This window comes from Danio rerio, chromosome 19 (genome assembly GCF_052040795.2).
Source record: "Danio rerio strain M-AB ecotype USA chromosome 19, GRCz13ab, whole genome shotgun sequence".
Taxonomy (NCBI): Eukaryota; Metazoa; Chordata; class Actinopteri; order Cypriniformes; family Danionidae; genus Danio; species Danio rerio.
This window is the reverse complement of record NC_141039.2, coordinates 18,552,225-18,568,745: the sequence shown is the minus strand read 5'-3', so window position 1 is coordinate 18,568,745 and position 16,521 is coordinate 18,552,225. Positions and strand designations below refer to the sequence as shown.

Below are 16,521 nucleotides of genomic sequence, written 5' to 3'. Positions count from 1 at the left end.
TCAATAGTTACGGTTTTTATTTATTGAACTTTGCATAAATACCATCCTAAGTGGACAAACACTACAATTTACTTAGAGGACAGCTTATGTGATGATTTTAAATGGTTCAATTAAAATGTATTTTGCAATTTGTTTCATGGTTGATTGGTTGACTAACAACTGGAATTCTGTTCTTTTACAACCTCAAAATAAAGACACTACATGACCATACAAAGGATCTTTATTTGGATAAATGTACAGTTTAAGCACACTTTGTCTAGCGGTAACGGTGCAGCTGCAGAGTGTTGCGTCTCTTCCATGCAGCACGTCGAGAGCCGCCGATGGTAAGGTGAAACTTGTGGCCCTTGCCCAGACCACGGCTCTTCTTGCCCGCTGACGTGAGGCCGCGCATTTCCCTGTGCTTGTGCACAGCCTTGGTAATCCATTGAGTGTCGGGGTTGCGTCTAATGGCTTTGTGGAAGGTGTCAATAAGGATGACTTCAAAGAACTTGTATGTGGAGTCTTCACCCACCCAGTAGGAGTTCAGGACCCGGAGACCTCCGCAGTGACGGCCAGCACGCTCCTGAAAAAAAAAAAAAGGTTTGAAATCAACAACCCCACCAGAAATGATCAAAGTCTTGTGCATTACTGGTTGACAGAAACCGTAAACAGAAGCCATGGCTAAAAGTGGGAGTCCCCTTGATATATTATTAACACGACACTGTATCTGGATGCAATATTATTGCGATTTTAAAAGTATTGTCCTATGCTGCCATTTTGATACTTTCTCTTTAAATTATGTCCTCAAAAGAAATATTTAGCAATATTGGTTTTGGCTAAATAATCAGTTGTTTCTCAATTCAATTGTATAGCTGGAATACAAAATGGGATTATCAAGCAAGTGATCAACAATTTAAAGAGAACTAGAAATGTTTTATGCACCTTGCCATGTGCGATGCCTCCTTATTTATATATAACTTACTACTTACTGAAGGTCCCAAAAACAACAGACTATAAAGAAATACAAAATAGTATAAAACAATCAGGTATCTACATTATAATGCAGTGTAAAATATTGCATTATTATGCTGCATCAATATTTAACTGTTTAGCAAATAAATTCTAATCAGAAAGACTTGCTTTTGTGAAAGCCAACTGTTACAAATTGCTCCAATCAGCTTTCAAAGACTTTAAAACTATAACTTTAAGTTAAAAATTGTGAATGTTATTCACATCTTGTCAGGGAAGCATGGTGTCATGCTTATACACAGAAAAGAGTTGTGGCTTGACTGCAGGTTTCTTAAGTTATTGTACTTTGGTACTACTTTTGATACTGGAACTGTCATCAAACAACTAGAATAGCTGTATCTGGAAAGAATACTACTGGCATGTTTCCCAAGCCTGTTCCTGGAAGCACACCAACAGTACATATTTTAGATGTCTCCCTGACCTTAACCATACAAATCAGGTTTTCAAGTCTCTTCTAATGTTCTGATGATTTGATTCAGGTGTGTTTGAATAGGAAGGCTGAAATTGTGTACTGTTGATGTGCCTTCAGGAATAGGATTGGGAAACATCGTACTACTGTACAGTACTAAATGAGTGCATGATTAAAAAAAAAAAAAAAAAAAAGAATCTGAGTGCAATTTTATTTAACTGATGAAGATAAAAAAATAAAAAAAATAAAACAAGAAGTTGCACAGTCCACTGACAAGAACGCCAAAATACATTAGCCAGAGCTTTTGTTTACATGTGCAGGTGTCTCGATGCATATCCCTAACAATAAGTTCTGTTCTATGTAAATAAAACCATTTTTAAACCTAAGTCAACACACAAAAAAAAAACATCCATACATTCTAAAACAGCAAATTTATGCTCAGATTAAAAAAAAAAAGTTTGTTCCACTTTGGATGTAAAAGTTGCAGGATAAATAGCCATCTCAGTAAAGTATGGTATCTAAACAAAGTAGAATACAGCAATAAGGAATAACTTTAGAAAAGCATCTCCTCTGCCATGTCGTTAAATAAAAGGCTGTATTAAATGCTTTTTTTGTATTAACAAGGATCTGCTCACCACTGCAGGCAGGCATTACGTTTAAATAACTTGCTCAGAAATATTAATCAAAAATCTACATGTACTAAACTATGCCTAGTTTCCACTGAGTGGTGGGGTTCGGTACAAGTCACCTTTATCAGGCTTGTGTCTCCACTACCAATGGTATCCTTTTGGTGGGCGTGGTGTTCGACAAAGCGTGCCCTCAAGTCAGTATCATTCTTACTTGAAGTTCACAGATTGTATGAGAAGCACTTCTTACTAAACAAATTTGTTTTATATACGTCATGTATGTGTGTGTGTGTGTGTGTGTATGTATATGTATATATATATATGTATATATATATATATATATATATATATATATATATATATATATATATAAAATTTTAAATATGGACATGCACATGAGCTGTCTGGAGAAAGTGAAACCCTCACGCTTTAGACGGCCTCAAATAACAGGACACATGCAGATTCTGCTCTTCTTCTTGACTTTGTGTCTGTTAATCAAGACAACGGCAAGATTTAATTAAGCTCGGGTCAACCATGGCTTGTTATTATGTCTATGTTATAAAGTTCTAATGTGTCAGCTGTGTGTTTTAAAAATGGTGCTTCCTTTGTTTTTCTCCTTGCTTTTCTGAAATTTCTCTGTAAACCAATGTAAGGGCCTACTCACACTATGCTATCCAAACCGTGCCCAGGCCCGTGTCCCGGATCGTTTGAGAAATGTGAGTGCTCTGAATCAGGCTCAGTTCACTTGGCTGGCCCTGGCCCAGTTGAAAGAGGTGTGCCAGAGCACAGTTCGCTTGTTGTGCGAATGCAAAGCTCACCTGAGCCCGAAACTGAAGACGAGACGTGACTTTAACTGGACTGTTTCATATAGATTAATTAATCATTCTTACTGATCAATGAACGCAAACTGTCGTAGATTATTGAAGACACAAACCCCTCATTGTACGACAGCTGCACCTTCAGCAAACCTCCTAATACCTCTGCAGCACGAGGACTTTGATTGTTCATGAGTGTCAATAGTGGCTGATCTGTTCGGCAAAATATTTGACTGCATGTCATTGCATCCCAAACGACTAAAACAATTAAACTAAGAAATCTCCATTGTGCCCGAATGTAATGTGAGTGCGGGTCGTTAGGGGAGACAAGTGTTCTTTGGCCCGGTTCAAGGCAACTGTACATAGTGTGAGTATGCCCCAAGTCTAGCTCCACCTTTTGGTACACTTGTTGTGCTAGGTACTATTTGGAAAGGCTACTCAAAAAGTGGTATGGCACGGTTCGCTTTCTGGTACCTTTTGATAGTGGAAACAGGCCTTTATATTGTTGGCTCATTCATTGTGATTATTTCTTACAAAACTAAACCAAAAGAACCATTAACCAGCCTAAAAGTTATTACAAACCCTAAGTAATTACTACACAATTACAAAAAAAACTTTAAAAACAAACAGTAAATCAAGCTTTAATGAAACGCAGGGGGAAAATGTGCTGATGGTTTCAGCCTTTTGGTCATGTATGCAGTAGGAAACCAGTAATCCATAAAATCACAGACTACGCGATACTGCAAAACCAAGCCCTAATTTTATAGCATGATTTAATTCAGTGACTGAAGAAAAATCATTGGTGTCAATTAGCAAAATGTCCTTTTGAGGATTACCTCACAGGCTGAGATGCTGTTTACATACCTCAGCTACTGACTGAAGGCTGCGTGCAAACTTGATCTGGTTGACGCCATGATGCACAGGTTTACCATAGGTGGCACCTTTAGGCACAGGGCGCTTGCGGCCACCACGGCGCACACGTATACGGTAGATAACATAGCCTGTATGACAAAAAAAAGAAAAAGAATCATAATAACCGAATCATAACTGCAAAAATATAGTGCCTCAGTTATAAAACAAACAGCATATCTAATTAATTAAAAAAAAAAAAAAAAACGCTAACATCTATAGTGTTTGACTATCATTAAAGGGGTGGTCGATAATGTAATCAAGGCTTGGTTGTGTTCATAAGATGCAAAGCCATGTGTGCTTATGTTTGAAAACTGAATGAAAATAGCGTAATTTTTTCATACATCTCACTTTGATTATACGCAGCTACTCAGCTAACATGAACAACTGTCATATTTCCTAGTTCCTCTAAAAGGCTCGCCCTTAAGTGACTCTGATTGGTCATCGTCATAATGTGCTGCTATTGGCGGATCGGGCTCCACGTCACCCCCGTAAAAGCACGCTCTTTTCTGCTGTGTAAACATAGTCAACCTTCCACCCGCTCTCTAAAAGAAAATCTGACAAGTGTCTGTAACTAACGAGTGAAAATGGGGTGCGGCACCTTTAACAGCGTCTGTGTGTGCGCCTATGTGTGTGTGTGAATGTGTGAACTTTCTATAACCAGCGCATGTGCGCGGGACTTTCTTTTTCTTTGATGCTCGGATCAAGTTATTTTCTGTAATATATTGTGACAGAAGAATAAAGCACAAGATGTGGGATCCTACTACTGTGCCTGTTGAGCCTTGATTTATTATTCTGCTGCGACCACGAGTCAGGTAAGCTAATCTGTATTTTTTTTTTAAACTCTACATGACGCCTTTCACGAGTATCGGGAATATGCAGGTGTAAGTAATATGAATCATCCACACATCTTTTGCGACTTCATTATCTGAGATGTGAAACACATGGTAAAGCTGCCTGAAGACGATAGGTGCGTTCAACTTTATGCAGCGCTGCGCATACTGGTTAGAAATCTTGTTCGGATTGATGCTGCGCCGACGCCACGTGACTGTCACATGTGGCATCAAAGTACCGCGACAGCGCTCCGAGATCAGACAGCAGACTCAGTCCGTGCAGCTTTTGAAGAGCGACTGCAGGAGCTCTGATGACGAAACCAATATTACACGATTGGCCGAGTTCACCACATGACAACAAACACGTGTATTTCGGGTTTATAATTGGACAAATTCCAATTCAAAAGTTTCAAAACAAACAATTAACTTTTCACACCCTCTCTATCCTGTACACATCTTGCTTATTAAAAGACTACAAATATTTTACTGCAGTAATCATCTTTTGTTAAATAATCTGGTTATAAAGGTTAGCTTGTTCGTACAGGTTTATTTTTTATACAACTTTTTTTATACAGACTGTTTACTGCATTCCTCTCCATGAACAAATTAAATGATATACTTTAGTGTATATTTTAGTGAATAATCTAAATATGAACTCAAATATGTTTTACAGACTTGAAATAAAATAATCATCATCATTGATCCTGCCACCCTAAAGCTCTCTTAACAAATTAAGTTAAAGAACTATTTTATTAAATAATTATAAAATGGCTTTATTATTATAATATAAATATATGTTTTATTTCCTGTCTAGCAGTTTAAAGGCTATCTGCTCTTTCTGGGAAACTTCTACATAGCTCACTTATTTTACTTTTTGTTCTTTTCAACACAATCTTTATGGATTAAAATGCTTTTTTGAAAATTCATTCATTATCCAAAATAATCTCATTTATTAAGACCTAATCAAAACACCTTGTTTTGCTTTTTACATTGGAAATTTTTATATCTATAAATGTACATATATGTAAACCCTTTTTTAGCATATTCAAACAAGAAGTATTAGCCTAAAGATTGATGTATAACTCCTAGAATTTATGCTTATTGCTTTGTATTTAATAGACCTGTTCGTTTTTATGTTTATATTAACCTCTCATTTCCTTTTATTTCTCTCATGCATTTGTTATATATTTTATTCATAATTCTCCCTTATTGTTTAAAAAGAAACTATAGTTTGTAGAGACTGTATTCTGTTTTATTTGCAAATGTTTTGTTGTTATAAATAAAAACTAAAAAAAATATGATGACGCCATGTAATTGGTCATCATGACTGCAGCAACTTTGAGTCCCGAAGTGTCCAGCTGTTCGTCTTGACAGGTCCGTTTTCAACTCCGCCCCCGCCTGCGCTCGGCTAATCTCGTTGATCACCGGCTGCAGCTGAGCTTCATGTCGAACGCACCTGATCAGTGCAGTCGTGCACGCACACACATAAGAGACCGTGCTGGTGGAGTGAATGTGTGTGTTTACAGCAGTTTGGCGGATAAATATGAATTTGAAGCTAAATCATTTGCCCGCAAAGCAGCATTTTGCATTGTTTACATCATTGCTACAGCATACCGTTAACGCTAGACACTGTACATGTCATGATAAATTTTAAGAAATAAAAACACTTGTAGCTTACAACTTCTGCTCTGAGAAGATTTTAGCCGAATCCAGCACTGAACTGGGAGAGATTCTGGAGCTGTTTTGTCAAATCATGCTTGCTGTGCGTTTTATACCTCTCTGGAACATAATTAATATTGAACCAAAGGCACTTCTGTCTTTGTGTTGTGTCCTTTGGAAGCCCAAATACAGAAACAGACGAAGCTCTTTGGAAACAGCCGTGTTTAGACGCATTTTTACCTTCATCTCTGCTATAACGTTACAGCACCTCTGGCCACGGCCCTTACCTGCATGCGCAGTGTGAGATGCGCAGTAACAAACTTTTGTGATCTCACAGGGGGAAGCGGAAGTATTTTTTGTAGTCCCCAAAATTCGTTCATTGTAGGCTTTGCTAAGCTAACTCTGTAAAAACCAAGGTCTCCCTTTGCATTGAACTTAGAACTTTTTACATTCAGAGATGTTGTTTATGTTCACACAGCTACATTACACATCAACTAAAATTTAAAATATGAGATCGTAGTGGACCACCCCTTTAAAAAAATATGCAACCAGTACATGCAAATATATGAATGAATTGCAAGAAATAAACCATCATTTACCTTGTTTGGCCTTGTATCCCAGTCTACGGGCTTTATCTGGTCTGGTGGGTCTTGGAGCCCGATGAAGGGAAGACAGTTGACGGTATTGCCAGCACCGCACACGGAGCAAAAACCTCATCACATCAGACTGCTTCTTCCTCCATAACTCCTGCATATACTTGTACGCTCCCATGATGCCTCAGCCTGTATAAATTTCAAATATAAATAGTTAATGTTACCCAGAAATTACTGAAATATATTATACTAGTACATTTTTATTTATACACGGACAATTTACAACATGACATGTGCCAGAGTCAGATATAAAACTAATTTACATCTGTATACAAGCAGACTAATAATTCATAATTCTTTGTAATTGATTTTTTACTTCAAAACTGATTTTTTACTTAATACCTTAAACAACGCATATATTCGAAAGGACAATGTATTTTTTAACATCTTTAGGTTATCAATCATTTGAATTCGGCCGACCACGATTCTGACATCTGAATACCGCAAGTAAAAACTACATAAACGTCATAGCGTTATATATCGTGTAGTGTTAGCCCAATGGAAAGCCTTAACTTGGCTTTATTTATGACGCAGAAATGTAATAAACGGTATTATGTGACCGGTATGTAGTTTCGGCATGACTAGTTACATAAAATGTGCCACATACAATATTTTAACATTCAAACAACGTACTTCGGGAATGTTACATTTAATATTATGTACATTGTTTAACACAGTGATGAAAAAAAATTAGCAGAAACGTGCAAACTTCGGCATGACATTAGCTGCCCCGCTCTGCGCGATTTAGCATAAAAAATAACGCATAACGCCACAATAGAGGAAAATAATGGTTTGATAATTCATCTGAAATATTCCTAATAAAACCCATGAATTACGTGATTCGGATGACATTAAAAACAATGAGATATTTGATGGATTCAACACTAGGAAAAACGAGTCTCGCTTACTTGATGGCGTACTAACCGGAAAGAGAGAGAAAAAGTACCCATAATGCTTTATTAGCCAGTTCAGTGCGTATTTCCGGTTCCTAGTGTTGCGGGCATTCGGGAAATGTAGTGTACATACGGAATTCATTTTAACCCAGCTCTTAGATCAAATGTTTAACTTTGTAAGCGTTCTTATTATACAGTTGTTTTACCTCAAATTCTAAATAATATGATTTGCCTCCACGTTCACTTATCAGCAACAATTCCGACTAAAGAGCAAAAAGGCGAGCAATCGATTACCGGAAGCTATATATACAACACCACTGGCACAGAGCGATGACATTAGAAATCTTGTGTTGACGTTCGTGTGATCTATCTATCATTGACCGATTTGGTCGATCAGATTGATGTACATTGTCTGTCTATCCGCGTAAGGTGAGTAAGAATTTGTCTAAGTAGTTGAATGAATGCATGTCTAGTGAAGATAGCTACTTTAACACAACTCATATCCCAACAGCTTTTATTTATTCCATTCTTTTTTGCTGAATATTATTGAAAACTATCATAGTATTGTTTTATCATATATACAACATACAGTAAATATAAATATTTTCTCCAGTAAATATTATAACAAATAACAAGTCAGATGCATCATTGTTAGCTAGTAGCTACATTATTCTGTTTATATATTATATACTATGAACTACATCTGTCTTATGTGCATCTGAGCTAACACTTAGCTGAATTGTATCCATCAAATGTCCAGTCTGCATCATTCTCATGGTCACTAAAACCCATCTCATCCTCATTTTCATCTGCAGGAAGAGCCAGTTCTGTCCTTTTCTAGTTTCACTCACCATAGAACATGGTGGTGCTCGCTAATACACTGTTCCCTCTATTCATATCTTTTGAAAAGTAGTATTGCCATTAAAACTAGATTTTATCTATAATGCAAATGCCATTATCACATGACTAATCAACATTATGCTACTAGCATTCATGTTGTTATTGTTACAACTTAAAAGTTCACAGCTGACCTTGCAAGTTTACCCATTGCAATATTGCATGTTCCACTATTGCACAGTGTTGACCTTTGGTAACACACACATTTGATCGATTTACAAAAAACTAATTAGGTAAAAATAAAAATTGAGTTATGAATATGTCATCATAACTTACTGAAGGTGATGTTTCAGATTTTTTTTTGTGAATCTGACATAATTTGATCCTTTGTTTTTATTGACGTTTACATTTGCATTTAGTAGCTAATCACAATAAACGCCAGTCTGTCAGAAATCGCGCTACAGAAAAACACTGGATGTCATGTGACTTAACCAAAGCACATCATTGGCTACTCTAAGGTCTTCTCTTTCCAATAAAAAAAATATGTTGGTCTTAAAGAAACAGTGGCAAAGATATGAACATAAGTGTCATGTTGCCAAATGGTTAAGCCGTGCAGTAGAGGGTTAAAATGTCGCTAAAACACATTACTTAAACCTCACAATTAAATAGAAAATTAGTCTAACAACTGCAAAAAGTCCTGCTTTTTAAGAAAAAGAAATACCCCATTCACCTGGCTGGCTAATAGAATTTGTTTATTTTTAAATGTAAAATTTAGAAAAGTTTATTTGTGAGTGGTGGGAGAGGTGGTCAGACATTTTGGTAGCACACTAAACTTATAGGATACTTCTACTTTTAAATTATTCAGTCTTCATGTGTTTCATGACAGGTCACTATGGGCAAGGGCTGCAAGGTTGTGGTTTGTGGTATGGCATCTGTGGGGAAAACAGCCATCCTGGAGCAATTACTATATGGGAGTCATACTGTAGGTATGTGTTCAGCACATTTACATATGCGCAACAGACTCAGTTGTTGCTCAGGACTATGAAAAAAAGATTTAAAGTAGATGCCTGTTTAAATATTTTTCAACTGAAGCAGTAGAGAAGTTTACTCTTTTTGTTTAATCTAGGAGAAAAACCTATTTTGAGTTTTGTTGTGGATGAAAATAGGCTAAATTATATTTATACTCAACAAAATAGGACTGACAGAGATGTTATCAGATTCGTATTTTGAAGCTTTAATATATATGAAATCCGCAACACAGCCAGGAATTTTTATTGACCTCTGCATAAACAGATAATGTTTAATGAAGTGTATTGCTGTTCTTTCACTCTAGAAAAAAGACAGTAAGAGCTTAGTGATATGACACAATGCATAAACATGCATTAAACCCCTATATCAGGGTTGTCCAAACTCAGTCCTGGAGGGCCGGTGTCTTGCAAAGTTTAGCTAGCTAATCAAGGGCTGTTTCGCAATATATTAATAATAATAATAATAAAAATAATAATAATAATACATTTTATTTACATAGCACCTTTCCAGAGCTCAAGGACACTTTACAAAGAATGTAACGAAAAGAGATAGTACAAGCAGACATAAGTAGATACAACATTAGGTACACAAACATACAGGAAGTCAAAAATACAATACGAAACGAGACCTAAGAGACAGATAAGCAGAGTGCAGGTCGATCAAATAAAGTGGTTAGTTTGTAAGATCAGAAGTAAAGAATTCAGAAAATAAGTGAGTTTTAATTAAGGATTTGAATTCTAAGATATTCTTAACAGAACGGACTGAGCGTGGTAGAGTTCCAGAGTTTGGGTGCAATAACACTAAATTATCTGAATTTGGATTCTTCATCGATCTTGTGTCCTCGTTTTCCGTGTTACATCATCATCAACTGCCAAAGTTCAGTTTCAATACTCAAGACCGCAAGAACAGAGGACGCGTGAAAGTTCCTGGATGTGTTCTTGATATCGAGGACACTCTAGAAGTCCTAGAAGTCATTGCGACTGGAGATGGGAAGCGCAGCTTTTATATAGGTTTATTATTAAAGTTCAGAGATAGAACTTATTTATCTCAGGAGTTTCCCTAAATGAAACTGTGAATATGAACATTACCATGAACATCTTAATAAAGGAATAAACACATTAAGAGTGTTTATTTGCTGAACATACTATTAAAATATATATATTTTTGTTGTGCAACGTACATTTGTCAAGTCTTCATGCATAGTATATATTTTAAAAAGGGGACAGCATTGACAGTAAATAGTTGTATGAATGCTGTAATGTTTCAATAATTTTCCATAAAAAATGAGTGAAGATCATGTGACAACTAGGAAGAACGCAGCATCTCATTTCATAGAGGACTCCTTCTCTGTTCTCGTGGTCTCCCGAGTTCATTCTTTCGAGGACACCTGGCAGGACCGGTTCTCACAAGAACGCAAGTCTGTTCTCTGTGTTCTTGGAATTGAGAAACAGCCAAACTCTTATTAGGCTTTCTAGAAACATCCTGAATCACCTTGTGAGTTGTGTTGAGACAAGTTGGAGCTGAAATCTGCAGGACAGCTGCCCTCCCGGACTGAGTTTGGACATCCCTGCCTTATATTTCGCTGTCTACATGTGTTTGTTGCCTCATGTCGAATGTACGTGGCAGATTTCACAATACACATGACAAATGGGCTATATATATGGTAATGTTTAATATTAAATAAGCCTGCTCGGATGCTTCTTGTGAACTGTCATGCAATTATAAACTCGCCACATTTAAGATCTGGTTTGTTTAAAATCATTGATGTTAACTGCCTAATTAGACAACAATTTAAACAATTTAAAGTGCATCTCAGACCAGAAAAGAAGCACTGCATTCAATTCATTTGTTATATGCCATCTGTGCTTAAAATATGAATCTTTATTTTACCAGTTTTTTCAATGGATTTTTCCGTGCTTGCCTCTTCATTTCATTCTAGAACAACTAAATAAATGCTTTTTGATATTTCGATTACATTTCATAGAAGATGCTGTAAAAAGAACCTTATGAAATTAGTCACATCAACCGTTTTTGCCGTTTTCAAAATATTCACTAAGTTTATTCACTAAGCTCAACCTCAAAATAAGATCTGTGCTTTAGCAGTCAGACATCTGATGACTGACTGCTTGTGTAGGTCCAGCTGACTTAGAACATGACTTCAAGTACATGCACATGTTGAGGGTGTGCTAATTAAAAGTCAGAAAAGAAACTTGTTCTTTTGAAGAAAAAAATTTAAATTATGTAATCTTGTTAGAACAAATTTGATAAAATTGGTATAGAAAAAGTATCGTTTAAGAACCCAGTACTGAACTCAAAATATCTGTGTCAGTTCTGGAATCAAAAATCCCAGCTCTATTTAGCACATTTAAAACTATTGACATGATGTAAAATACTCATTTTTTAGTTCATGTCTTTTTCGCATCACAGATTTATTGCTATACAGTACAAATTGTGTCTAAATACATTCACAGTAAACAAAAAAACTATAATAAAAAAGCCAAATCACAGAATAAAGGATGCTGTATAAAGCAGCTAGACATTAGTGTCTTTTCTTCAGTTCAGTCTTGATCAAATCAGTTTTAATTCCTGCTTAATGTCATCAAGAAGTAAATCTTTGTGATTAAATAGCCATGTGTAAACGTCTTTCCTGTTTCAGGTGCAGAAACGAGTGACACTCAGGAGGATATTTATGTGGCCTCTGTTGAGACAGACCGTGGAGTGAGAGAGCAGTTACGCCTTTACGACACAAGAGGGCTGCGCGAGGGTCTTGATTTACCCAAACACTTCTTCTCAGTGGCTGACGGTTTCGTGCTGGTCTACAGTGTAGACTGTCTTGAGTCATTCAAAAAAGTGGAGGTCTTGAAGAAGGAGATTGACAGGTCCAGAGATAAAAAAGAGGCATGTATATCCGCAAATATAGAAAATGACAAAGTCACATCATTCAAACTGTGTATGGGTTGGTTGTAATCTAGTGGTCTCAAACTCACAAACTCAGGTTCTTGAAATGCCACAGTTGTGCAGTTTAAATACACTTGAAGACCTAGATTAGCTTAATCCGGTGTGTTTAATTATGGTTGGAGCCTAACAAATTCAAACTAAATTCAGCAGAACGCTAATATTGTGATATTTGTGATCAGAATAGATTTTTACTGTGATGGCAAATTTTAACATTTAATTAAACCAGTTAAGAAATGTAGAATAATAAATAGTTTAAATTTTTGTGGAAACCTAGATTTAAAAAGAACTTTCTAAGAAATGTTAACCAGCATTCATTTAAAATAGAAGTATTTAGTCAAATTATTAATGCCTTTTACATTGCAGTGACATTTCTATATAAATGTACACAGTTCTCAGCATACAATGTGTCAAACAATGATCAATTTCTCAGTGAATATGGGTAATATATAATGGTGCATTTGACCAAAGCAGATTTATTAAACAGAAATATTTATTAAAATAATATTTTAGTTACTTAACATCTTTAGAAATGGAAAGATAAAACATCCAGATTCATGTTAAAAATTACAAACTACAACATTTCAACAAAATTTTATATATTTTCTGTGTCTCTTGATTTAAAAACATATGTATTTAATATTTTTCCTAATATATAAATATGGGCTACTAGTTTTTTAACCTTTATTGTAAGTTATTTTGTTAATTAGCTCCAGATTTGGCTTCAGTACTGACCAAACTAATGTATGTACAGAAGTATAATATTGTAAAGCATCCTATAGAAAATATTAATTTAAATGAGCAATTTGTGAGGGGTGTACTGATATGTGCTGAGCACTGTAAGAATAACTGGATTGTTGCAGAACAATAGCAAATTTCACTATTACAATGTAAACCATATTTTGTAATTTAAAATTAAGGAATATTTTAAATATACATAAATATTAATATACAGTTGAAGTCAGAAATACTAGCCCCCCTTTGAATGTTTTTTTTTCTTTCTTTTTTAAATATTTCCCAAATGATGTTAGCAGAGCAATGACCTATCACAGCATGTCTGATAATATTTTTCTTCTGGAAAAAGTCTCATTTGTTATATTTTGGCTAGAATAAAAGAGGTTTGTAATTTTTCAAACACCATTTTAGAGAGAAAATTATTAGCCCCTTTTAGCGATATACTTTTTCAATAGTCTACAGAACAAACCACCATTATACAATATTTTGTCTAAGTACCCTAACCTGCCTATTTAACCTAACTACTCTAGTTAAGCCTTTAAATGTCACTTTAAGCTGTATAAATGTGTCTTTAAAAATCTAGTAAAATATTATGTACTGTCATTATGGCAAGACTAAATAAATCAGTTATTAGAAATGAGTTCTTAAAACTTTTGTTATCTTTTTTCTGTTAAACTGAAATTGGGGAAATAAATGGGGGAAACAATTGGGGGTGGGTAATAATTCAAGGGGGCTAACAATTCTGACTTCAACAGTTCAACTGTACATGTTTTATTCTTAAATATATTGTTGATTTCAACAAATCCTACTGACGTCAAAGTTTCGAATAGTATTATATTACAAATCAAGTTCAAGATTGTACTGCAGTTTTGCTCATAAGATTCTAATAGCAGTTTTAAAAAAAGAATCATCATACTCCAGTAATATTAACATATACAGGACCAGTATAAATGACTTTTGAGGAAACCAAATACAACAAACCATTTGAATTAAAAAACTAATCCTAATGAGTACTGTGAACTTAATCCATTTGGGTAAATGAAGCAATTTGAGCACAAAAAAAACCCGATAATTGAAGAGAACTCAAACCAACTGAGTTCTGTAAACCCCAATATGTTAAGCCATTTGAGGTAAGATTGTTGTTGAGTATGAGTACAGTGAACTTACTCCATTTAAGCTGAAGAAATGAAGTATTTAATTAACTAATTACCTTCAACACTGAGTTCAAAACTCTTTTTAAATGAGTAGAATTAACTTTCATGAATAGAGTTAACTACACTTATTTAATTTGATAAAGTTGACTGTTGGGTTTTACAGAGTAGGATATACAGGAATTATTTTATTTAGAAGAGATGCTGCTTGTTTTTAATATGAAAAACATGAAAATGTGACTGTCTATTTTAGACGGCGAGTGTTTTCATTTTAGTTGTTCAATTATCCATCAATAATTAATGAAGTTTCCATCAATTATTTTAAATTCAAGTAATGCACCCCTATTCAAAAATCTCTCACTTGTAATATGTGAGCATATTTACTGTACAAAACTTGTCAGTTAACTATGAGGGCTGTAAATAAATAAATAAATAAATAAATGATCCTAATCGAGTTAAATAATCAATTAATCTAGATTTTGTTTTAGGCCAAATCGCCCAGCCCTATTTTAAAGAGATTATCCCATTGACTCTTTTTATGTGTAGGTGATGGTGATGGTATTGGGGAACAAGTGTGAGCTGCGGGAGCGTCGGCAGGTGGATCAGGATACGGCCCAGCAGTGGGCACGTGGGGAGAAAGTCAAACTCTGGGAGGTGACCGTGACAGACAGAAGCACTTTAATCGAACCCTTCACCAGCCTCACTAGCCGCCTGACGCAGCCTCAAAGCAAGTCTGCCTTCCCTCTGCCGGGCCGCAAGAGCAAAGGAACCCCATCTAATGACATCTGAACACCACACCAGAAGACTTGCACTGTATTTGAGTGTCTGGGTTTCTTCCAGACTTCTAAGAAAAAGCTAAACTAGGAGTAGATCTACTGTAGTCAACATTTGAAGAGAATCAAAAAGGGCAAGAATGGGTGCTGTTCAATAGTTTTAGCACAACTTTGAGGAAATCCATTTCCATTTCAAATGTTGACTGTGCTTAGTGGTGGAACACAAAAAGGTAGAATATACAGTGGATTAGTTTGCTTGGCTCACTAATTAATTACATTATTCTTAATAAATTGGCTTCCTTTATGTGAAAGATCGTTTATACTTAAATTATTTGTGGATAAAATTTAACCTGGACATTAAAGTCAACAGTTCTAAGCATCTTTACATAATGGAAAATACAGAATGAAACCAATTGTTTTGTTTGTTCCATATCCAATAGATAAGAACATCAACTGCACCCAAGCAGGAATTGTACATCACTCTTAGTTAGGATATGCAAACATTGTGCTTTTGCCTAAATAAGTGTCCTCCGGTTATTTAGTTTTCAGTTTTTTTCTTTTTGGAGTTTCAATGTGAACACTACATGCACTGTTTGTACTGAAGAAAGTCCACAAGTATGAATATTTTATTCACACATATGATTTCAAGCACAAAACTAGATATACCTCTCGCTGTGGATTATTTGTGGCAGCATCATTTCAAATGTTTTCCGGTTATTATAAATGGACCTTCTTCAAAGTGCACTACACGATTTAAAATGTAGTCATGAACGTAAAAAGGTGAATGCAAAGTATGAATTTTAAAGCTTGTGTGTATTTTATTACACGTGTCTAATATGTGAATAACGTCTGCATTCCAAATGTTTTTGTATCGAAGTATTGGGTTCTAACAACTCCATTATCAAACCCACAGTAAAATTGTGTAGGAACACCTTCCACATTATTCTGGTTTTGATGTCATCCCTGTGCCATGCTGTTATTGATTATGTAACACTTTCTTTTTCTAGAAAGCACAGCTTGTACACAAAAACAATACACAACAGTTTATAAATGCTATTCCTCTTTTATATGAAAAATAAAAAAAATATTTAACTTTTTAAATGACCATAATGAGTGATGAGCAGAAAATTCATAATTGTGAAATTGTGTTAAATACATTTCTTCTGCTGATTTTTATTGCTTTGTTTAGTTATTTTCTGCAATAGAAGAAGAAAAACATGCAGGTTTGGAACAACT

General features: G+C 35.3%; 2 protein-coding genes across 3 annotated transcripts; one reads left to right on the top strand and one right to left on the bottom strand.

The window, feature by feature from the left end:
* Nucleotides 1-202: 202 nt before the first annotated feature.
* On the bottom strand, nt 203-7,843 carry rpl15 (ribosomal protein L15). Of its 2 annotated transcripts, none has more exons than XM_087294335.1 (4): nt 7,749-7,843; nt 6,859-7,041; nt 3,723-3,859; nt 203-562 (listed from the first exon to the last, which is right to left on the bottom strand). In XM_087294335.1, the coding sequence occupies exons 2-4, from the start codon at nt 7,028-7,030 to the stop codon at nt 257-259; spliced, it is 615 nt and encodes a 204-aa protein (XP_087150461.1). In that variant the 5' UTR covers nt 7,031-7,041; nt 7,749-7,843; the 3' UTR covers nt 203-256. The 2 variants fall into 2 exon arrangements, with proteins under 2 accessions (XP_087150461.1, NP_001003447.1); NM_001003447.1 differs by having other exon boundaries at nt 205-562; nt 7,821-7,829.
* A 39-nt stretch (nt 7,844-7,882) lies between these two features.
* nkiras1 (NFKB inhibitor interacting Ras-like 1) lies at nt 7,883-16,094 on the top strand. The gene is given in 4 exon segments (NM_001100076.1): nt 7,883-8,234; nt 9,529-9,628; nt 12,328-12,569; nt 15,059-16,094. Coding segments are annotated over 3 exon segments (579 nt in total). The 5' UTR covers nt 7,883-8,234; nt 9,529-9,534; the 3' UTR covers nt 15,302-16,094.
* The last annotated feature ends 427 nt before the right edge of the window (nt 16,095-16,521 follow it).

What these genes read in the sequence shown, in the direction of transcription:
- rpl15 (XM_087294335.1), bottom strand. Translation starts at nt 7,030, where the DNA reads ATGGGAGCGTACAAGTATATGCAGGAGTTATGGAGGAAGAAGCAGTCT. An exon ending in GGGATACAAGGCCAAACAAG is followed by an intron (nt 3,860 to 6,858) that starts GTAAATGATGGT and finishes TTTGTCATACAG; the next exon opens with GCTATGTTATCTACCGTATA. An exon ending in GCCTTCAGTCAGTAGCTGAG is followed by an intron (nt 563 to 3,722) that starts GTATGTAAACAG and finishes TTTTTTTTTCAG; the next exon opens with GAGCGTGCTGGCCGTCACTG.